This window comes from Typopeltis vanoorti, chromosome 17, assembly GCF_054136105.1.
Source record: "Typopeltis vanoorti isolate ZY-2024b chromosome 17, IOZ_Tvanoo_1.0, whole genome shotgun sequence".
NCBI lineage: Eukaryota > Metazoa > Arthropoda > Arachnida > Uropygi > Thelyphonidae > Typopeltis > Typopeltis vanoorti.
In genome coordinates, this window is record NC_143565.1 from 54113086 (window position 1) to 54137240 (window position 24155).

A 24155-nucleotide genomic window follows, 5' to 3' on the forward strand; every position below is an offset into this window, starting at 1 on the left:
AAAAATAATGGAGAGGGTCATCACCTTTGACCACATGAAGACCTACAAATCAATCAGTAATCATTATGAATTCTGTTACTCCTAATATAGAGCAGATTTAAATATATCATCTAATTATGGACACAAAACAAGAAAGGGTCTGGAAAAATCTGTGGTTGCACTTACATTTTTAAGGCATAATCAGGTCTAACACAGGCTAATTTAGCAACTCATCCTTGCTGAATTATAGTCTACTTTTTACCTTCTGTAACTAAGCAGTCTTAGTCAGTTGCTCACTTATGCAAATAGACAACTTCCTCTCTTCAGATTTCCTTACGAATATTGGGGCATCCGAAGACTTTGTACATTTGACCATATTCTTTCTTTCTGTACATAAACGAGCTTTTCTCACTGACCTCATATCCTATCCTATCCAGAGTTTTGGAGATGACAGTATAATGCATTCTTTCTCTTCATCTGACCAACCATGTGAGGCTCAAACATTTTGCTCCAGTGTTTCATAACCATTTTCTTAAACATTAAGCTGCCGCTTTTCAGTAGAATAAGAGTTATTGATTTCAATGCTTCTGAAACATAGCATTCCTGAAATCTTCCTTGAAAGCAAGATCTCACTTCATTTTTTCTTACCTTTCATAATACTCATGTCCAGAATATGTGGTCTCATCAGTTGCTTTAAAAAATGTCCTTTCCACATGTCATAATGGATGATGGAGACTTGAAGTGAACATTCAGGGATTGTTCCTCCAATCCATGAAACTACAGTCTGCTCACAGTTGAGAGAACCATAGCTGGCAGAGTGCCAAGAAGAGTCAATTCATAGTGAAGGGGAGAAAAGAATAAGGAATGTACGAATTCATCACCAATATGTGAAATCATGTGTTTTATATGCAAAATTTTCCAACTGTTATACAAGCAAAACAGTTACCATTTTAAAAACCAGAATGTTCATAAAAGAAAAGCTTATTTTCTGATGTGTAATAATAAACACTCATTCCATGAAACAGATTGATTACTCTATTATCAGAATGGATTTGCCTTCTTCTGCCATGCGCAGAAGTGTTGAGGTTCTCACATCTGTGGTTGAACTATAATGCATTTAAAAACACCTGTAGAGCATTCACAAGTAATAGTCAAAAATTAAAACTATCACAATAAAATGAAAGGAAGGAAACTAGGTTTCAGGGTAAATGTTCTGTTCTCTATTTTCAGCATTTCTTCATTGTGATGGAAAAACATTTATTTCACCTAAGCATAATACATTTTCATTGCTAGATGAAATAAGTGTTTTTCCTCATTGAAATAATGTTCACTTAAAAGCTGGAGGGATATCACACTGTTATCAGACATCTCGTACACAAAGTGATGATAACCTAGTCACTTTCGTGCTGCTAAAACACAGTCTTACCTTCTTTCATGCAAAAAAAGATCTCAGTTCACCTATCTTCCCTTACCCTTAATATACAAATCACAAGAAAAATGAGATCTCATTGTCTCTTCTCAGATTCACATTTACCTTTAGTCTTTTGTGGCACAAATACACCACAGTAACTGCTTTTTCAGCCTATAAAAAATTTGGCATCCTTGGAAAACCACTCTCATATTTGGGATTGATGGTGCACAGGATCCCAGAAATAATTCTTGATGCTGTGTAAAGGAAGATAATCTAGCTGACCAATGATCCTCTCAGCAACTGAACTATTTCAGAGAAAGAGAGAGAGAGTTCATTATGTCTCTTCTACAGGTACTGCTCCACTGATGTATCATTCTCCAATTTCCACTAAGTCTATTAAAAAAAAAAGGCAGCAGTTGCCTTTTACAGTCCTATCCAATCTAACAAACTTTCTTCTCCTCTTTCATTCAACTGCTTTTATTTTATGGAGCAGCCTAACTCAAAAGTGTCCCTCAACAACTGCAACCTCCAACTGATGAATAAAAAAAATATCAATAGGTTCTAGTCTGTGGTAACTCTTGCCTACATGCGACACCAGTGTGTTGATAGGTTCTGCAATCTCTCATTGTGGGATTTATATATAAAGTATTCATCAAAATAAAAAGAGAAAATATCCTACAATATATTTTTTATACCCGTTTATTCTAAAGCATATTTATCATGCCTTTGCATGCCCAATTTAAATTTAATTTGTAGGTCTGTAGTGTTAATTATCTTACAGAAACTAAAATTGTCATGGTTTTATACACCAGCAATTATCATTAGCTCCAAGTTTATTTGATAAACAAATTTCACTATTGATCTTGACATATATGTTACTAGATGTTTTTGAATATCTCTTATTATCATTCTTATACACCAATTTCTTCACCTGTGTGTGTGTGTGTGTGTGTGTGTGTGTCTTGCTCTGGGAAATATGTCCTCAGTATGGATGATAAACATTACTTCTAAAATAACAGTTTTTCCCAAAATTTACTATTATAGTACTATTCATTACCACTTTCGACACAACTTCAGAAGATATTTGGAAGTGCAGTTTGTAGCGTGACGATACAAACTTAAAACTGTTTTGAAAAAAGTAAATTATGTAAGCAAAGTGGATATTAGATACCAGCATTATTTCAAAGCCGAATGTAGAAACTGTGAAAGTTTCGTAAGGTAAATTGACCAGATAGCTTATGGGAATACACTCTCTAGCATTCACGAGTTTCCTTAGTGCAGACTATTTAAAAGACATAGCCATCCAAAAGTTTGTATATTCGCCTTTTATTAGTCCATTTTGATAAGGTTTCACTGGCCTGACAACTGTTTGGAACTTAAGGCAGAAACTCTCGGTCAGTGCATAAAAGTAATTACTAAAATAAAGAGCCGAAAGGCTTCAGTTCTGCGATGCACAATTATATAAGCAAAGTGGATTAATATCCACTTTGCTGGAAAGAGAATTTGCTTACGAAAAATACATTTCTCTGACATTTCAAGTTCCTTAATACTGAACGAGAGCTTTTGCTCTCTTAAGGTTTCTGCCTGGTCTCTGAAGAGGACCAACCAGTTCAAAACAGCTATCAGGCCAGTGAAACCTTATCACAATGGACTAATAAAAGGCAAATATATAGGATGCTCGGACAGTGCCTATGTCTTTTAAGTAGTCTATATTAAGGCAACTCGAATGTGCCAGGAGTTTATTCCCGTAAGCTCTCTGGTCAACTTATATGAAACTCGTAGTTTCTACATTCGGCTTTGAAGTAATGCTGGATCTAATATCCACTTTGCTTATATAATTTTGCATTGCCAAACTGAATCCTTTTGGCTCTTTATTTTAGTAAATTAGGTTTTTTCAGATAAGCATTTACTTGAAGCTCCATAGTTTTTGCATCTTTAAATTTGTACATGAAAAAATTCCTTCACTGATCATCCAGCTCTGCAAGTAAGTATTTGCTGATTATGCTTGCTCAAAAATATTTTTATTAATAGATGTCTGATAGTTTCACTGGTCTGTGTGAGACCATCACTTTGTTTATTGGAAGCCTGAAAAATGGTCTTTTATATGTGAACTATAAAAGACCATTTGGCTCACCAACTTTTGTGCTATATTTTCACCTTTGTGACTGGTGAATAACTAAATATTAAATCATATGAATGGTTGTAGACATTTTCTAAAACCCAAAAGGATAGGAGGCACATAAAACAACAAAGTCAATTGTGGCTGTGGCTCCACAGTGACTGATGACAGGTATAGCAAAGAGACCAACAAACTTTTCCCTATCACAGACTTCTTTTAAATCTTTTTTTTTTTTTGTCTCATGGACCGTCTGTATACTTTTTATCCCTCATCACCTCATTTCATGTGAAATCATGAACACCTGAACAATTCATCTCTTACATAGTTCCTTTCTCAATCTTTATGATCAGTAAAATACAACAATTTCTAAATAAGTTTATCTGTTTCAATGTAACTAACTAGCTAAACTGTACTAAATATAATTTTTTTTTTTGCATGAATTTTTTTTTTATGTTATTTACTATAACATTAATGAAATACATGTACTTGATTATGAATTTCTTTTGTTAAAGAGGTTCTAGGTTGGAATTATTACATGTATTTTTATTTTCAAGTGCAAAACCTCAGTTTCTAGGAGTGGGTGAACTGCCACATCCACATGAGACTGCTAAATTTGCATTTAGAAATTTGAGAGCTCTTAATATCCCAGATGGAATTCAAACCAATGTTCATTTCCACCAAACAACAAATGTAATTACACCTTCTCAACTGCACAAGATACTCTTCAAAAAGTGATTGTGTGAACTATAAGATGGTCATTATGGAAAGTTCAGTTTTAATCAATGCAATGGGATGATAAACTGAGGAATAAAGAACTAATGCATGGAGATTGGTTGAAACACATCTACAGAAAGTATAAGATGCAGGTTAGAAAAAATGGCAAGTATGCTAAGGAAAGAAAAGTACAGTATAAGTAAAAATTATTGCAGAAGGATTATACTGTTTGATATGATGGGTAATTAAGTTACAACTTCAGGTGGAGTAGAATCATTTAATGAATCAAGGAGAGAGGCAAAAGAAATACAAGAGGATTTAGAACTGAATGAACTAGAAGTGTCTGCATAGTAATTGTTGACTGAAAATGAAGTTAATAAGTTATGGGGGTTAATGATATATATACCTTCATATTCTTGGGAATGTGTAAAAGAGTTAAAGTGCCTTTGTTCTAGTTGTTTAATGACAATCTTCTATAAAGGATTCAAAATGAACAAAACAACAACAGAAAATACTAATGCTTTTGCAAACTAACAAAGATTTCCAATTACAGACAAGTCAGTATACCAACAATTGTGGTAAAAGTACTGGACAGGTTGGTTAGGAACTTGAATACAAGATTGAATGGATGGTCCAATAGTAGTAGTTTGCAAAAGAATGGGTCTCACTTTTGAAATTAACCTGCAATTTATGATAGTTATAAATGCACTGGGTAAAAAACATTTGTATAGAATAACACAGTCAATCCTTGATTTATAACAGGGTTCCATTTCGATGATCCTGTTGTAAGTCGGAAATCACTATATGAACCATATTGATATGTTAGCAATTAACATGTCTGTATGTCAAAATGTATAGGCTTGTTTTGTTATATTTTTTAACTAATTTTAGTCTTTGTTTATAGTGAAATAATACAATGTACAAATCACAACATAACATTACTGTATACAGTACTAAGTCACTGTAATAAAGAAAATTCTTCCATACTGCTGTCTATTAACTGGATGATTCATTGGAGAAGAATGCAAGAGGGGGTTAGGTCATCAACGACAAATTCAGTGATTGTGATAAATTGTTCTGAGGATGATTCACCAGATGCATAACTTTGCAGATTATCTGGGCTCATCTTCAGAGGATGAGATAATAGCAGGAGTTAGCTTTTTTAAAAAAATTTGTATATTACATTCAACTACTCTGTCTACACAATTTGCCTTTTCTTTTTTGATAAATTTCTTTGTAGCAAGCAATAGCAGCTTGCATCATTCTGTCTGCTTTGTTAAATTCATTACATGTTGGGGTCTGTTTCCTTAAATAACCAAAAGAGGCAAATTCCTCTACCAATTTCTTAGATATATACAGGGTGTTCGGGATAAATTTGACATATTTATAATTAATTATATTTTTCCGTAAGTTACATGTATTAACACACACTTCTCTTCATTTAAAAGTTTGGACCCTTCTTCATTCATATACAAGATGTCAGAAAGGATGGATAGCTGGAACCCACCTGAATCATGGAAGAGAATAACTTGTATCATGATGATTCGTGCCCGCCATCAAAATAAGGATATTACGACTGCTGCCCAATGCTCCCTGAATACAGTAAAAACAATCAGGCATGAACTAGAGACTTGCAATGGTGACTACGAGGATGTAGCAAGAAGAAAGATCCCTAGCAGACGATCCGATTGCGTTCGTACAGCAGAATTCCTCGCAAATCTGCAGGAACAGGTGTTGAAGAACCCTGGCATTGGAATTCGGGCTTTGTTCGTGGAGTTGCTAACTGTAGTCAAGCCCTTGATAACAAGGGTAGCCAATGGTAGGCCGTATGTATGGCAGCAGGATTCGGCCCCTTGCCACACCTCTGGGAAAAGTCAAAAATGGTTGTCTGAAAATTTCTACGACTTCACCAGTCCAAATGTTTGGCCTCCAAACTCCCCAGACCTTAACCCCATGGATTATTTTGTATGGGGCGCAGTTGAAAAAGACACCAATCGCACTTCCAGTAATACAAAAGCCCAGTTAATGGATAAAATTAAAACAGTTTTTGCGGCCCTTCCCAGGGAGACTGTAGCATCAGCTTGTTCGAGGTTCCGAAGCAGAATTGAAGCTGTGATCGATGCTAATGGTGGTTATTTTGAGTAAATCTTGTTGATAGTATTGTAATTAACTCTGCCTGTAATGTTTTTTTGTCAATTCATTAAATTTAATAGATACAAAGAAGATTTTCTTTTTCCTTACGAAACTGTCAAATTTATCCCGAACACCCTGTATATAGCTTATAGCTATATAAAAAAATATTACATCTTATAGGGGTATCTGCAAAGAAAGCAATCCCTTTATTTTAGTTCAATTGAGCTGAATTTTCAGGACTTTAACAACTTCTACAGTAATTTTTGATATCACAAGTTTGAATACTTGAATAATCTTCAAAGATGATGATCCTCCAGTGAAACCACAATGGGGAAATGATTTCCTCCATTCTTATATAACAATTTATATAAGAATTTCACTTTTAAATAAATTCAATACACAAGCAATGGCAAGCAGTAGCAACATATCATGCTTTAATTATATCCAGATGCTTGATACAGCAAGTCATTACAGGGACATTAGCAGTAGTGATACAATGTGAAACAGAAAAAATGCTGAGAATCTTATTAATCTTTTAAATGAAATACAGGGTGGCCATAATTAAAGAGGAGGTGTTGGACAAAATTCAACCAAACTTGGTGTAAATACACTCTGGAACATGGGGTTTTTATTTATAGAAGATAAGGAAATGGTACAAAATTCTGCCCCTGAGGGATATTTGGCACTATAAGTGCCAAATAAGTGCAATAAGTGCATGGTATTTGCAGAATCTCATTGTTTCTACTGATGAGTTGGTGAAATAAGGAAGATCAAAACGGATTCACATCATTCTAATAACAATGAAGTGCTATGGATCTCACCTTATCGGAACATGCACTGTAAGTCAAGTCAAGCTTTACTATGAATGACGTGATAACGCTAATGCTGCACTTTGAGAATTCTGGCATTTGAAGGATAGGAAAAAAGGTTCAATGACAATAACAAATCTTAGAAAAATGATTTTAAGATTTAAAAATAGTGGATCTTTAACAGTGAGGCCAGGATGAGGGCACAAACATATTATTCCTCAACAAACTGACAAAGTTGAAACTTCAGACATGCCATACTCAACTGTGTGGAAAATCCTCTGTCAAATGCTGAGGTTTCCCCCCTACCAAGATCTCCCATGCTCAAGCTTTGCTTCGTGGTGATGCAGACACTTGACTGCAGCTTGCTCTAACATTCTTTGCTCATATGAAGGTGGATGATGCATGGCCATGGAAGATCTTGTGGACTAACGAAGCACATTTTTATCTGAACAATAGTGTTAACTCACAGAACTGCTGCATTTGGGATGTGAATAACCCTAGTGTTCTATCACGCTCCTTTACACTCACTGAAAGTCACAGGGTGTGATTTCACTGCATTGTTTATTATCGGTCTGTACTTCTTTGAAGACCTTCACTCAAGGGACCAGTGACTTGTACTGTCTCTGCTGCCAAGGACCAGGTGATGCTGTGCAACTTTGTTGTTCCACAACTGCAGGCAGTGAAGATGCCTTGATTCTACCATATTCATGCAGGATGGAGCACCACCTCACATTGGATTGCTGTACAGCAAATGTGTGATTAGTTGTGCATTTTCCACAGTATGGCCATCTCGTTTGCCTGATCTCAACCCCTGTAACTTTTGGTTGTGGGAGCCATCTGAAATGCATGGTGTATCAGGGACATGTTTTTGATTTAGCAACCATGAAAGACAGAATAATGCAGATCTGTTGCGTTCTGCTATAGAAAATGTCATTCACAGAATGCAGTTCTTAGAACATCTGGACTAAATAAAAAACACCAAGTTTGGTTGAATTTTGTACAATATTTTTTTGACTACAGGGCTAAGTACACCTCTTCTTTAATTATGGTCACCTTATATATACTTCACAGCAAACAAAACTGAACAGAAAAATAAAAATTCAAAATAACATTTAAAATAGAAAAAATTACAAAGGGAAAGGCCACTATCCAGACTAGTTTCGACCTTTATTAAGGTCTCCAAGACCTCAATAAAGGTCGAAACTAGTCTGGGTAGTGGCCCTTACCTTAATGCATAACATTATACATATTCGAAAGGAGATGTGTTTTGCATTATGGGAGATACTGAGATAGGAGTGATGTAAGCTTGCTCCACCTTTGCAAGGAGTTGCCTTGGTGTTGTACCACCTTACCCCAGTCCTGAAGATACTTTCAGGCGCAAACTTTGTTTGCTCACACTTGGATAAAGGATTAAACTAAATTTATTATAGTCTAACCAAGTGAAAAATAAACTTTCAATTACAAACCTTAATAGGCACAAAATCTTCCATACATTCCCAATGATTCCAGGGGCGAGTTATGCTACGGAAATCTAATGGATAGACAGTTACCAGGGCTCTAAGGACATGTCTTAATAAAGAGCATGCCAAAGTATAACCTTTCCGAGATGTAAGATGCAAAGTCTGGCATAGAACTTTTTCTATAAGAGATTGGTATTGCAATAAAAATTTTCCATCGCACCTCACCACCTATAAATGGAATAACAGCAGCATTAATATGGACTAATATAACATTAAAAATGTAATGCATAGCACTAGTATGTTATCAGTAGTATAGTGAAATATATATCTTCAGTATAAACTTTTTTTTTTATATGGATTCTGCTGAAGGTGACAAATTTTGGCACAGAAGACTACTCCTATCCCTTCAAAAGTATAGGTATTTATTACATAACCCATTAATAAAGCAAATAGTATCTATTTACTAATTAAAGAATAGGGAAGTTCAGAGGAATATTATTTTTGGCATAGCTACCATGATCATCCTATTGTAACATGATTTTGGTCTACAGTTTTCTTATTTTCTTTTAATATGCAGAGGTATATATATATATATATATATATAATACAGTATAGATAGTATGCTTACATTTTTGAAAATTATGGAGACAACTACCGCATTTGAATAAAAACTTTAGTTTAATATAACTAAAAGCTACATTCGCCATTTCGACCCTTTATGTCAAGGTCATCTTCTGGAGCATACAACTATACACAGACAACAAGCTACACTACAATCAAACTGGTTTGTTAAAGTTACTGACCAACCGCTACAATAATTGTTGGCATGACCTCTGGTGAAAAAAAAAAAAAAAAAAATTATACATCAATGCTAGAGTCCTATTATTAGTGTTATCTGTTGGTTGTAGAAATATTGGGTGCAACAACAAGTTTATGTATCTATCTATATACATATATTAACATCATGATTATAAATGTACATTCCAGCCAGTTGGTATGGAATGGTTTCTAATACTAGCTGAAGATTGGCTAGAGTCCTGACTTATGCTGGATCTTATAAATTAGGTAGGCTGAATGTGTGCCATCCAGATCCTTGGAATTTTCATGCCATCTTTGTTGTTGATATTTGGGTAGTTTATCAGGATTTTGCAGACTTCCTTAAATTCCTTTCATACCAGGTTTTTGTATGGTGTAAAGAGAGGGTGCTTTTCCAGTTGATTTGGTGTAAGGTGTTGAGGGTGTGATCTGAGAGGCCTGCTTCACCATAATGGTTATATTTAATGCGTCTAATGTGTTCTTTCTTACGTATAGGGATTGTCCATCCTGTTTAAACCAATGTACGGTAAGTTACAGGTGCAGTAGATGCAATAGACTCCAGGATGTGCCAATGGGAGGAGAGGATCCTTAGAGGAGTGGGTGGCTTGAAGGTGGCATTGAGGTTATAATGTTGTAGGATTCTGTTGATTTTTTCTGATAACCCTTTAATGTATGGAATGGCTATAGTTTTACTGTAATCTAGATTCGTTTTTTTTGTTGTTTTATGGAGTATTTTATTGATAGTATTTTTGTTATAGTCATTATTTATGAATGTGTCGCTGATGATTTTTAGTTCTTGTTTCAAGGCTTCCTGGTTAGAGCAAATTGTTGTAGCTCTGTTTTTAAGGGTGTTAATGACTCAATATTTTTGTGATGGGTGGTGGTGGTATGAATTAGCATGTATGTATTGGCCCGTGTGTGTTGGTTTTTGGTAGACCATTAAGGATAGACCGCCTGAAGGAAGACGTGTGACTAGTGTGTCTAGGAACGAGAGTGAGTTTTGATTTTCGATTTCGATGGTAAATTGCATGCGTTCATGTTGTTTGTTCAGGTGGCTAAGGAATGTCTTTAGCGTTTGTCGCCCATGTGGCCAGATCGCGAATAGATAGTATACTGGGTTTTTTTTTTCTTGCATGAGGGGAAAAAGCAATAAAAATAAGAAATTACTTGTAAAGCCATAACTTAAGTGACATTCATTCCCACTGAAGGATGTCAAAACTTGTTATAGTGTCAATAAAAGTTAATTTCATGTAGTTAAAATTAAAAATCTTCATTATGATGACCTCCTTCTGCAACATTTTAATTATAATCCTATAAATGCAAAATTGGAAAAAAAAATCTTTTCCATAAAAACTAGGAACAAAAATATTAAAATACATAATGAAGATATTAAAGATCCATCAACTTTTTATAGCTACAAGGGTGGTCTGAAAAGTTCTTGGCCTAACAATAAGAAAACGAATTTATAATGAAAACAAAATTTTTTTCAACATAATCTCCCTTAAGACTAATACATTTATATCAGTGATGCTCCAGCACCATTATCCAGTCCCTGTAGTGGTTCTCAGTAAGATCTGAGAACCACTACAGGGACATTTTGCAAAATGAAGAATTTTGCAATTCTTCATTTGCAAAATACCCCTCTACAGCTGCAATCACATCTTGATTCGAAGAAAAACACTGACCGGCGAGAAAGAGTTTTAGTTTTGGGAAGAGATAGAAGTCAGGAGCCAAATCTGGGGAATAGGATGGATGTTCCAACAATTCATACCGCAGATCCCTTAATTGTCAAAACACCTTTGTGGGGCAGGTGCATTGTCCTGATGAAAGATGATTTTTTTTCTTCTATAAACTGGATCTTTTCTCACGAATTTTTTCGTCTAGTCTAGTTAAAAGATCGGAATAATATTCCCCAGTTATTGTTTTATAGTTTTCAAGATAATTAATAAACAAAATGTCTTTAGCATCCCAAAACACAGATGCCATGACCTGTCCTCTGATGGAACTGACTTTGTCTTCTTTGGCACTGAACAACCTGCTTCTGTCCACTGTTTTGACTGCTGTTTGGATTCTGGTGTGTAATGGTGAATCCAAGTCTCATCCATAGTAATAAATCTACGCACAAAAATCAATTTTATTCTTGTTAAAACGCTCCAAGCACTGTTCAGAGATTTTAATGCAAGTGCATTTTTGATCTGCTGTGAGCAAGCCTGGCACTCATCATGCGCATTGGGTGCGTTTTCATTTGCAATTCTTCCTGCAAAATATATCCTACGTGTTCTTTGAAATGCCTATAGCCTCAGCAATTTCACGAACTTTGACTCGCCGGTCATCCAATACCATATTGTGCACTTGATCAATGATTTCTGGTGTGTTACACTTGTTGGACGTCCTTCATGTGGATCATCTTCAAGGCTGGTACGGCCACGTTTAAATTCGGCAGCCCATTTCTTAATTGTTGAAAATGAAGGAGATGAGTGCCCATAAACTTTTATGAACTTCGAATGAATTTCTTTTTTTGTTAAACCTTTTTTTACAAAGAATTTTATAACTGCACAATACTCAATTTTATCCATTTCAAGGGTTACACACAACACTTTTGCTTCAGGCAGCTGTATAAAACAAACTATCTGATAGAATGACTTGCAATTTCATAGATGCTTATGACAAATGTACCAACTTAGAAAAAAAAATCTTGCTGATAGTGTTGCGATCTATAGTCGAGGTTGAGAACTTTCCAGACCACCCTTGTAAATGTTGATTTAGTTGACTCAGTGGCTAGTATATCAATCTGCTTTCCAACCAACAGGCTGTGGGTTCAAATCCTGGCATGTGGCTTTGGATGTTTGTGATTGCCTATGCTTGGTGTAAGACCATTATTCTGCTTACTGGAAGCCTGAAGTAGCTACAAGTTCCATGTTTGGTCTCAAGAGCAGGATTTATGGACTATGTAAATAAATAAACAAACAAATAAATATAATATTAATAAAAAATAGAAAAAAATCCTTAGACCACCATGGGTTTACAAACACGCCTTGTGGGGTGGAAACCACATAAAAAAATACAATACGACTACACTTGAAAAGTTTCAAAATTTTATCATTCACTATTTAAAAGACATGAACTTTGCCCAGGAGCCTGTAAAAATAATCATAAATTACAGTTATATATATATATATATATATATATTTTTTTTTACAATTGCTTCTGTATGTTAGAAATATTTTTAGTTTCATAACCAGATGATCAATGCTTGTCACATGCCAAAATAGAAACTGACGTTTATATTAAAGAGAAAACCTAAAGCATAATTATACTTACCAGATGTCTGATCGATAACTGTAATATTTTCATATTTTCAATAGTTCTTTATTCTAGTTCACAATTGTTACAGTACAGTGATAATTGTTGTTCATCATACAGACCTTCTCCTTTTGCGCTAAACACAATATGGCAGCAATAGCTAATTTCTTGTTTGCTGCTTAGTTGAACAAGGCTGCATGAATACTAAGGAGAAGACTGATGCATCTGACAGTGTTCAGTAACAATTGAGGTTTAAAAAAAAATTTTAAAAAAACAGAGAGAGAAAGTTTAAGAATGAAGACCGGAATATTTTGCTTTAGGATGTTTTTGTAAAACTTGACAGTCACAATGCATTAAAATGGACAATTCTGAAAAAGAATTCTGTAAAGTGAATTCAATCACTAACAAATTGATACTATCAACAAATGAATAGTAATAGAAGATATTAAACAGACATTCTATTTTAGCATTCAAAGAAATGCTAAAATGGAAAGTTTCTTCTTCTTCTGTTTTAAGGACACTAGTAATATTGGTGAATTATTTTGTCAGAACAAGTGATGGAATTAGAGAAATTTGAAACTGTCAAGTGGCATTAATGAAGACCGCTACTTTGATATATTCTTGTTTATATTTACAAAGTAGTAAAATAAACTTTTTTCCTTTCTGGTAAAGAATTTGTGCTTATAATAAAACTGGTTAAGGTAAGACAATATTTATACTTAGTGAGACAGTGAAGATAAATGGAACAATATATGCTTAGTCCCAGAGAAGTCAGAGAAAATGCCTGATAATTTACATTTTGATAAAAGGCCTGATAAAGAACTGACTCGAATCAACATTTATTGTTTTTATAGGAATTGTGAAAAAACAAGATGCTCAATTTGGAAGACTGATTAATGAATTAATCAGTCTTCCAGAAGTGAATGAATTAATAATGAAATTAAAGGAAATCTCAAAAAAAGTATAGTTTTATTTAGAATGCCTTGGATCTAATTAGTTTTACAGTTATGAATATTACTTTGTATATAATTATGTTTCTTCTTCAATGCATCCGTCCCTTAGAACAGGTATGGTCCCCTGGATACCAGTCTGCCTGTTCTGAGGAACGAAAAGCCCTCGAACTCTGTATGAGACTGGCTAACTCACCATTTGATTGAAAAGTCCTGATAGTTCTTCATGTTATTGATGGGATTCAAATCCAGGTCTTTCCAACCAAAGGTCTCATCTGCACCAACTGAGCTATGGAGGCTCTATAGTTATGTTTAGTTTTATTAAATATATAATTTTTTTAAGAAAAAATTTGGTCTGCAATCATATCCTGGATTGAGTTGAAAAGTCATTGCACCAATAGAATATGAACTCATGTAAATTACCTTAACACTGGGTGTGAACATAGTTTGGTGCATCTGAAGGATATATTAAGTGTGTAGTAGATGAATTTCATCGTGTGGTATGAGACCATCACTTTGCTCAGTGACACCTGAAATTACTTTTTCAAGACTGATTCATGCTCCCCACCCTGCCTCATCAAAAACAATTTGAATTTTTGATGTTAAATAACAAAAAATTACAGACGTATAAATAATTTAGTACCTATTCTGATGTGTGTATGTGCCACTTTCTTTCACAATGTTATCCATATAAATAATAAATAACAGTGAAGACTGTATGCAACCTCATACATCTGTTCTACTGCTAAGTAATAAGTGAAATACAGGCTGCATACTACTTTGTATAATGTTCTATTTATATCATAGAGTTGTAACATTTTGAATAGATTTAGTTTTCTCTTGGCACTATTATATATCTTTTCTGGATTTATCAGCTAAATACAGATATTTGTTATAATCAAATGGGAAATTCCCATACTGTATTTGTTTTATATATTATTTTAATTAATTAATTAATTGCTAACAGAATGCTACAATATTCCAATCTGAAACTTGAATTTCTGAATCATGAAATTAGTCATTAAACAATTTTTATACCTGCAATACTTAAAATTGAACTCGTTATTGCATTTCTATTGAATATTTTCTGCAACTGTAATGTCACTGATTACCTCCTCTAATAATTGATTTTTAATTTTCAAAGTAATCACTCCAGATATCAGAATATCCTCAGTTTTTATATTACCTTTTGATTGTTTTCGCATGATACTCTTTCTTCTGTTTGTAAGCTTTTTTTTCAACATTCTTCAGATCATTTTGTCATCTTCGTGATATTTATCTTCTATATTATTCCCAAAATCTATCCACAGCTTACCTACGCTTTTCTCTGTATTTTTGAAAGGCACTCCTTAACAATCTTTGTTATAATTTCTTTTCTTCTGCTATGCTTTTTCAACTTTTGAATTCACTAGAGAGTTCTGAGATTACTATTCCTGGAAACAATTTTATCATGCACTTCTCTAAGTCAATCTATGTTACAGATTTTTCTACACAATCCCAAAGGTTCTTGTTTTCAAACCTTCTCTTTATTTCTCCTCTAATAGCATTTGGGTAGGAGAGGGAGGGGGGGTACCTATAAATATTTTTTTAGGTTCCCATAATCGACTGATGACCCAATCGGTATAGCATTAGATTTTGTCTTATCATCATACTGACTGTTGAATCACCTCTCTCTCTAAAACAAACACCACAACTATTATGTGTATATGCAAGTATGAATGGCTGAGTGAATAGCATATACATTGTGAATATGGATGTTTGTGAATAATGTCTTGGTTGATTAAGGTGGTTGACATATTTCACTGTCTAGTGTAAATCCACCACTATCACCCTGCTTATCTGAAGGTCTATCATAGCTTGAAAAAGTTCTATTTTTGGTTTCAGATTAGGGTTCCCAGATTAGCTAATCCTCAGCCAACCATGGTACTAATGTAATAACTTTCATGGGTAGAGTTTATATTAAAAAGGACTCACTATATTTCCATGAAAACACAAGGAAATAAGTAAATAATATTTATTTGATGCCATATATTTCAGCCAATCATAAATCTGTAACAGGAAATCTGGCTGAGCACAGCATAGGATAGATACAGACCACAATATCCTTTGGTCTGAACATGTTTACTTCATCCGTGTTGCTATAAATTTGAATGTTTGTTTAATAAAAGCATTGAGGCCTACTTCACTATATGAACTTCAACCAGAACAACTGCCTCTCGCTATCTAAGATATGAGAGAGTCTTATTCTAATCACATATCATTAAGGGTTTTTTTTTAACACAGTTAACTAATAATACAACATTTCCTCAGCATTGTATTGTTTTACATTGTTTTATGTGTGCCACCACGTGGCTCTCAACATTTTAAATCAATCCAATGTTCAGCTTCTACCTTGTAATTAACTATTGTTGCCACTGATGATGGCCTGTAATATTCAGGCCAAAATATATGGCATTAAATAAATGTTATTTACTTATTTCTTTGTCACATGAAAACACATGTGAATTAAAGAAACACAATACACTGGTTTTCATAAATTAAGGAACAAAGAGTTTTTTTCTTTGTCACTTAATTGTGATAACTCAGGAGGAAAAGGCAAAACAACATATGAAAATCAGGCATTTAAAGAGTAATGATGAGTCTGGTTATTGTATACAAATAAGTTGCATTGTCAGCCATATATGCAAATGAGTCAAAGCATAAAAGAGGCATTATCTAATATATGTTGAAGAATTTGATACTGTTACAAGGTTTCTTCGGACTCAGCTAATAAAGTTTTTTTGTCAGTTAAGAAATGTCATATTCAGGTCTTAATATCTATTGAATAAGAAAAATACACGTATAAAAAACCAGTTTGACTCCTCAAAAACTGTCATTAATATTTCAGGCCGTTCTCTATCTAACAACAAAATATCAGTATTATCAAAAGGATTAAACTATGCTATAGCTCCAAGCACCATTCTGATCATGGATTTCATGTGTAATTTAGATAAAGGCCTTCATAACTGTTCATATAATTTAGCGAGTAAAATTAGATTTCAAGCAGCATATATTTTATTTAAATCAATATCTCCTGAATGGAATTTACCTAAAAAAGAATTTCAAGCCTTATCTTCTCTAAAACATAATTATTACTAATGCTCGCAAAGGTTAAGCAGTTGTAGTTCACGACAAGAACAATTATTTTTGAAAAATTAATCATCTTCTTTGAGGTCATTCTATGTACACATGAGAGACCCAAATCAAAGTTCATTCTTGAAATGAAGAAACAGTAAAAAGGCTAAACGTTCATCATGCTTTTGCTCCAAGACTGTACGGCCTTTCTAAATTGCATAAAGAAAATGTGCTGTTAAGACCTATTGTGGGCTGCACAGGATGTTCCAATGTATAAAGTGTCAAAAATGCCTACCTAATCTTCTTTCTGCATTTACTGGAAATTCGGCTTCCTTCATAAAAAATTCAATACATTTTAAGAATAAAATTTCAGTATTATCCTTACAACCCACAGATCTTCCAGTAAATTTTGATGTAGTCTCACTCTTTACAAATATCGCTCTGACAGATATGATTGAATTACTTCATAATGACTTTCCTCCTGATGTTGTAAAAATATTTGACTTTGTTATTAATTCAGGATACTTTAGCTGCCAGAACAAATTGTACCAACAGATAGAGCGAGAGGGAGAGAGCAGATATGGGTCTACCCTTTCCCCAACTCCAGCTAATTACTTTATGGAACATTTTGAACAACATATTCTGGTTGTTTTTTCACCTAAACCATCGATTTGATACAGATATGTTGATGATGTGTTTGCTGTGTCTGATCTTCATGAATTTCTTAAAAAAAATTAATTCAATAAACCAAGAATCAAATTTACCCTGGAAGTAGAAGATAATAATTATTCTTCCTGGAATGAGAATGTTTTCATTCTGTGTCAACCAAATGGTAGTCTACAGTTTTCAATATATAGAAAATCAACTCATACTGGTAAATATGTTGTTTCTAACTCATATTATCACCCTTGTTCAGAAATGTGGTGTAATAGAATCTTTAGTTGACCGCTCATAAAATATGTTCTACAGATTCTCTTCTAAACAAACTCTTTATTATCAGAACTACCTTTATCTTGAATGGTTATAATGCAAAAACTATCGAAAAAATAATCAATAATTAGGGCTGCATCTTAACCCACCTCAAGAAGAAATTACCAGAATTTGTATTCTATATGCTAAAAGACTTTCAAAAAAAAAAAAAAAAATAGCAAGACTACTTCTACAGATTAACTTACAAGTCTCTTTCCATCCAGTTCGCAAACTTAATACCTTCCTTATCTCACCTAAAGACAAATATCCTCCTCTTCCTTATCCTGGGGTTTACAGAACTGCTCTTGTGGTTTATGTTATTATGGACAAACTGGTTGTTCTGCACAAATTCGTCTTGAAGAACATCAGGAATACATTTTATCCACAGAACCCAACAAATCCAGTTTAGCAAGCCACACATTATCTACAAAACACAGGATTCATTGGAACAAAACCAAAATGTTACACAAGTTATTTTCTTTTGGAAAAACTGCACAAGGAAAGCTGTGAACACGCATTCACAACCCAAACTTGAATATAAACAATTGTCTAAAACTTTCTTAATTTTGGGAAGTTATACTGACTAATACTACCTTTCATAATTAACAATTAATAATTATTTGTATTAATTTTTTTGTTTATATTTAAAAATAATTTATTACCTAAATTATTTTACTGTAATTTATTTTGGATATCTATTAATGCAGATGGAGCTATTCTTCTGAAGCCAATAATGCACATAATATCACACATCTTTAATTGAACTGTTCTCTTTTTTGTGTGTGTGTGTTCCTATAATTGTATAGACAATGGCTATGAAACTTAGCTGAAAATTTTACAAATAAACACATTTAAAATTAAATGTGATTCCAGTAATAATATTTTATGATGAAGAGATTATCATACATATAGGCTGGTCAGCCAGATCTCTTTACTTTAATCCTATTGAGCATGTCTGGGATGCTCTAGTAGATGTGTTGCTGCTTAGTGCACATAATATTACATGCTTTAAATTGAATTGTTCTCTTTTTTGTTTTTCTGTAATTGTATTGACAATGGCTATGAAACTTAGCTGAAAATTTTACAAATTTTATGATGAAGAGACTATCATATGTATAGGCTGGCCAGCCAGATCTCTTTACTTTAATCCTACTGAGCATGTCTGGAATGCTCTAGTAGATGTGTTGCTGCTTTCAATCACTTCCCCCCAAACCTGGAGGGACTTAGGAGAGCTTTGCAGGAGCAATGGCTGTTATTAACAACTGAGATCCTGAACACCATTATAAACAGTATGAAATGTTGTATTGCTGTTTTGCTGTGAAACGTGAGATCACATTCCTTATTGAGGCACTTTGACAATCTTATTTTGACCTCTTGTTTTTCACCACTATCTTCATGTACCCATTTATTACTGAATTAAACTATTTATTTACAAGTTTTATGTTTCTTTCATCACATAGTTTTGAGTTATGATTTTTCTCTTTGTTCCTTAATTTATAGAAACCGGTGTATATGCCAATTAGAATTCAAACCTCTTTTTGAAATATTGCAAGATACAAAAAAGTGGTCTCTACGATCAAACCAACATTCAACTAAGAGCAAGTGGGTCAAGCTAATCTTTCTGACACTCAATCTGAATGAAGGTAATATAAGCGAATGGTGTCATCTGCTCTTTTCAGGAATAACAACCCACCCCTCTCCTCCACACACACACACACACACACACACACACACACACACACACACACACACACACACACACACACACACGTGCACTCTTTAAACAATCTGTCATTTACTTTAGAAGCTCCCACAAATAATGCAGCAATCAGAGTTTCATTTTTTTTTTTAACTATCTGGTAAACCATCCAAATCTTTACATACTCCAATTTACTCATAACCATTAGGTAAATCAGACTGTTTGGATAAAATGATTTACTGTTATTATAGAATTATGTGTATGAAAGGTATACCATAATAAATATTTTTTTTTGTGTGTGTGTGTGTGTGTGTGTGTGTAAAGGACTTACCTCAGAAAGCAGCAGGAGACTGAACAAAAGTTCATCATCTAAATTCTCTTCTTTTGCTACTTCTTCATTGGACACAAGAGTGAATACCAGCTTAGCAAAATGGGGAACAAATGTCTGGAGAGCTAATTCTGGATTCACCTTAAAAAAAAATTTTTTTAAAAAAAAAAATATATATATATATATATATATATATCTAACCATTTCATTGAATGCTTACTAAATTACATAAAGATACTCTAACAAATTATATTCTTAGGTTGGAGAAAATGTATAATCATGATTATTAATAATACATAAATAAAAAATCATGAGTAACAACACATAGCTTTAGCAAACTGTCCAAAGTTCATAACACAAAAGGATGTTACAGATGAAAAAATAAAAAAATTCATAAACAACAACTTATAGATTTAGCAAAATATTTCATGCTATATAAATGTTATATAAGTGTTACAAGGAGCATGTGGTACACAGATAAGTACATACACAGGGTTTTATTTTAGAAAATAAAACCTGTAATGATCAGCAATGTTTCATGATATTGCTGATCATTACTGGTAGTATTTTGCTTGTTTTATGACTGTGTTTGCTGTTCTGCAAGTTTAGTTATATTGTATAAATAAAGCTTTGCATGGCAGCAATGGAAAAAAAATATGATTCATGCCATGTAAGTGTGTGCTCAGTGAACTCATTACCAAGCGTAAATGGCTTATGATATAAAAGGAAGAGTAGAGAGAGAGGGTGTGTCGAAAATCTTTTGTGAATGCCAAAAATTGGAAAATTACATGTCAAAATGTCACTTCGTTTTTCAAAATGAAGGACAAAACATCAGTCTGACATAGGAAAAGTCTGGTATATGGCACAGCAGGGAAACTGAAATAATGAAAGGAAAACTGAGTAGGAAAGGGATGAAAGAGTGAGAAACTGGAAGTAAGGAGAAAATACTGTAAGTGGCGTGTTTGATGAAAGCATGTTTCCAGGTATGAAGATCAACAATGTCATGAAGCTGTTAGTATGTAGAGAGTAGTATATGGTGGGGTAGAATCCAAGAGATGAGAGTCACCAGTGGAGGGCTTCAGGGCTCTGTACTAGGATCAACTACTGTTTCTTATATTAATGTTATTTTATTTATTGATTGATTATTTATTAATAAATAAAGATGATGTAGATATCCTGCTTGCAAAATGATTTAAATACACTGATGATGCACACAAATGATAATAGCTGTCAGTTTAATGTGGCAAAGTTTAAGGACATGCACTTTAGACCATAAACACGCACACACACACTGTGAGCCTCTAGATGAATACAAACGTTTTTAAACATATAATACGTTTAATAAAATAATATAACCTGATGGTATTACAATTGCAAAGATGTACAATGGCATTACGCTTAAATTTGTTAGACTTAAACATACATTCCATTCAGCCAATGCAGACATGATCTACAAGAAAACAGAATTGGCAATTTTAAGACAAATGGCATGGTATGTCAGTTCTGATAAATTTACAAGTGCCACCCTTGTGACAGAGAGAGCTGTGAATGTGTACTTTGGACAGTTAAGGTAAAAGTGGCTGTTCAGGTTGCTAGTTGGGGTTCTGATAGGAATAGTAGTTCTGGTTTAGATGACTGTAGGTGAAGTGAATATGGATACTTTTTTTTTCGTAATTAATGTTGGTGGGTTGTTTGATTGGGTTTCTGTTGTTTTTTATGATTCCTTTGTTTGATTTTTGATGTTTGTGGTGGGTGGATTTTTTTTTGTTCTTTATGAGTTTTTTTGAACTATTTTTTGTGGGAGAATTTTTGTGATCTACGGTTAAATTGCATTTCTTTTTTGGCTGTGGTCCATTATATTTGATTAGGAAGAGATAAAGAGAAAGTGAGGCATGCAGTGAGAGGTGATAGACTTACAAACATACTACCCACACAGAGGGAACTCAGTCTCCTGTCCATACATGGCCTTGACAGTTCCCCTTGCAGCAACAGTATCTGTTCTCCCTCCAGTCATGAAATGGCAAAATACAGCAAAACCTCGATTAATGCACCTCTGATTAGTGCATCATTTTTTTCCATACCCAAATTTGATTAATGCCCCTCTAAAATTCTCCTTCACCAGCTCCCTCCATTTCTTCTTTGGCCACTCACATTTTCCCCTCCCCTGCACGTCCATCTGCATGACCTTTCTTCTCACATACTCATCCTTCCTCCTCATCATATGACCAAACCACCTCAACCTTGCCTCCTGTATCTTCGCTCCTAAATTCGTAACTTTCACCATTCCCCTTACATAGTTATTTCTCAGATGATCCTTTCTGGTCACACCAAACATCCACCTAAACATTCTCATCTCCCCTAACTCCATCCTGGTGATGTTATTTTTTCTCGGGGCCACAGTTTCCATAGCATACGTCATAGCTTGTCTCACTACTGTCCTGTAGATTTTGCCATTTAGATTGATCGGCACCCTCTTATCGCACAGCACTCCAGCTATCTCTCTCTCTCCAGTTCCTCCATCTGCTTGTATCCTGCATCCCACTTCCTTCTCAGCCTCTTTTCTGATGACATTTCCTTCAAACTCCAGATCTGTCTCCTGGCTGCCATCCACTTTGCAACACATATACTCTGTCTTACTTCTGCTCAGTCTCATATCTATCACTTCCAGTACTCTCCTCCAACTTTCCAGTTTAGCTGCCACTTCTTCTCTTGATTCTGAAGATGTCATCCGCATACAACATAGTCCAAGGTGCGTCTTCTCTCACCTCCTCTGTCACCACCTTCATCACAATATTAAACAGGAACAGACTTAATGCTGACCTTTGATGGAAGCCAACTGTCACTTGAAAACTTTCTGTCTCTCCCAGGCAGGACCAAACTCTTGTCTTCACATTTCTGTATACATCTCCTGCACCAACCTGACATATTTCTCCAGTACCTTCTTCTCCCTCAGACACCTCCAGACTTCTTACCTTGACACTCTATCGTACGCTTTCTCCAGATCAATAAACACTAGATGTAGCTTCCCATTGTTTCTCTTAAAACTTTTCTATCATCTGCAGCAATCCAAAGATAGCATCTGTCATCGATCAACCAGGCTTGAAGTCAAATTGCTCCTTTGCAATCTCCACCTCCTTCCTCAATCTTCCATCAAGAACCCTTTCTAGGATTTTCATTGTGTGGGACAACAGGTACATGCACAATGCAATTTACTTATGCCTATAAAAATATGGATTTCAATCACATCTCCAGTATCTGGATCATTTAGATCAGTGTTTCTCAAAGTATGGTCAGTGGCCCACTAGTGGGCTAAGAGAGAATTTTATTAGTAAATAAATAGTTTTTTTTTTTTAATCTTAGCTTTTAAATGTTCAGATTCAGTTTAAAATACCATATATTAAAAATTATGTAAAAGGTATTTTACATAATTCATTTTATTTCAATATAATAACATGCATAATATTTTGTCACATGTTGTATATCTCAACATGCAAATATATAGCACATAAAACAAACATGATAGGCTGAGAAATGCACTGAGAAATCCTATCCTAATTTATCATTGAAATATATTAAGGTTGTATATGTTATGACAACTACCCTAAAATTTTGTACTTAGAGATGGCATACAAAGGTTCACCTCTGGTGATAAAATATCACCTATCGATAAAGGGTGGGATATGGGACTAGAAGGCTGCTAAATTATATACTTTGCAAAAGTGGACTGTGGCCAAAAGAGTTTGAGGAACTAGTTTAGATGATCCTTTGAGATGCCAGGCCATTGGATGACTTGAAGCTTGGCAGCCATAAGCAAAGGTAGCACACCAGCTTAACATGTCACTATGATGCAGTTTCAGGAGACAGGATCCAAAACAAGAAAAGCTGGCCAAGGTCCTCCAAGGGCTACATAGCCAGAACAGGCTGCTATGTAGCTCTAAAGATGGAACCTATGATGTTCTGTCACCAGCTGTTTATTGAAGATGTTGTGGCCACAGGTGAAAACACTTCCACCAGACTGTCTTAAGAAAGCTCAACTCAAATGGATTCTACACACACACACACAGAAGGCAGTAATTTGTACCTCAGTAGCTAAAAATCACTGCAGAGCTTGCTGAAACTGGTGCCATGAACATGTGACTTAGAGCTCCAGACAAATGGAGCACAAGCCATTTGGCTGGGTTTTCTCTTTCTTTAATGAGCCCCATTTTAGCCTATACATGAATTCTAGATGTCTTATAGCCTATGGCAATCAGACATCTTCTAGATGTCTGATTGCCATATAGAATAAAGAATATGGAACTATCCCTCCAACATCAGAGAAAGGATAGTTATGGTGGAGGCAAGGTTCATG

General features: G+C 34.4%; 1 protein-coding gene across 1 annotated transcript in view; it reads right to left on the bottom strand.

The window, feature by feature from the left end:
- The window catches only part of LOC150097399 (proteasome activator complex subunit 4-like), a 646748-nt gene that overhangs the window by 410508 nt on the left and 212085 nt on the right, over positions 1–24155 (bottom strand). Inside the window, exons 17-18 of the mRNA XM_090407543.1 lie at positions 19808–19945; positions 8632–8853 (exon numbers count right to left, since the gene is read on the bottom strand). Of these exons, the coding sequence (XP_090263669.1) occupies positions 8632–8853; positions 19808–19945 (360 nt within the window). The remainder of the gene's footprint in view (positions 1–8631; positions 8854–19807; positions 19946–24155) is intronic.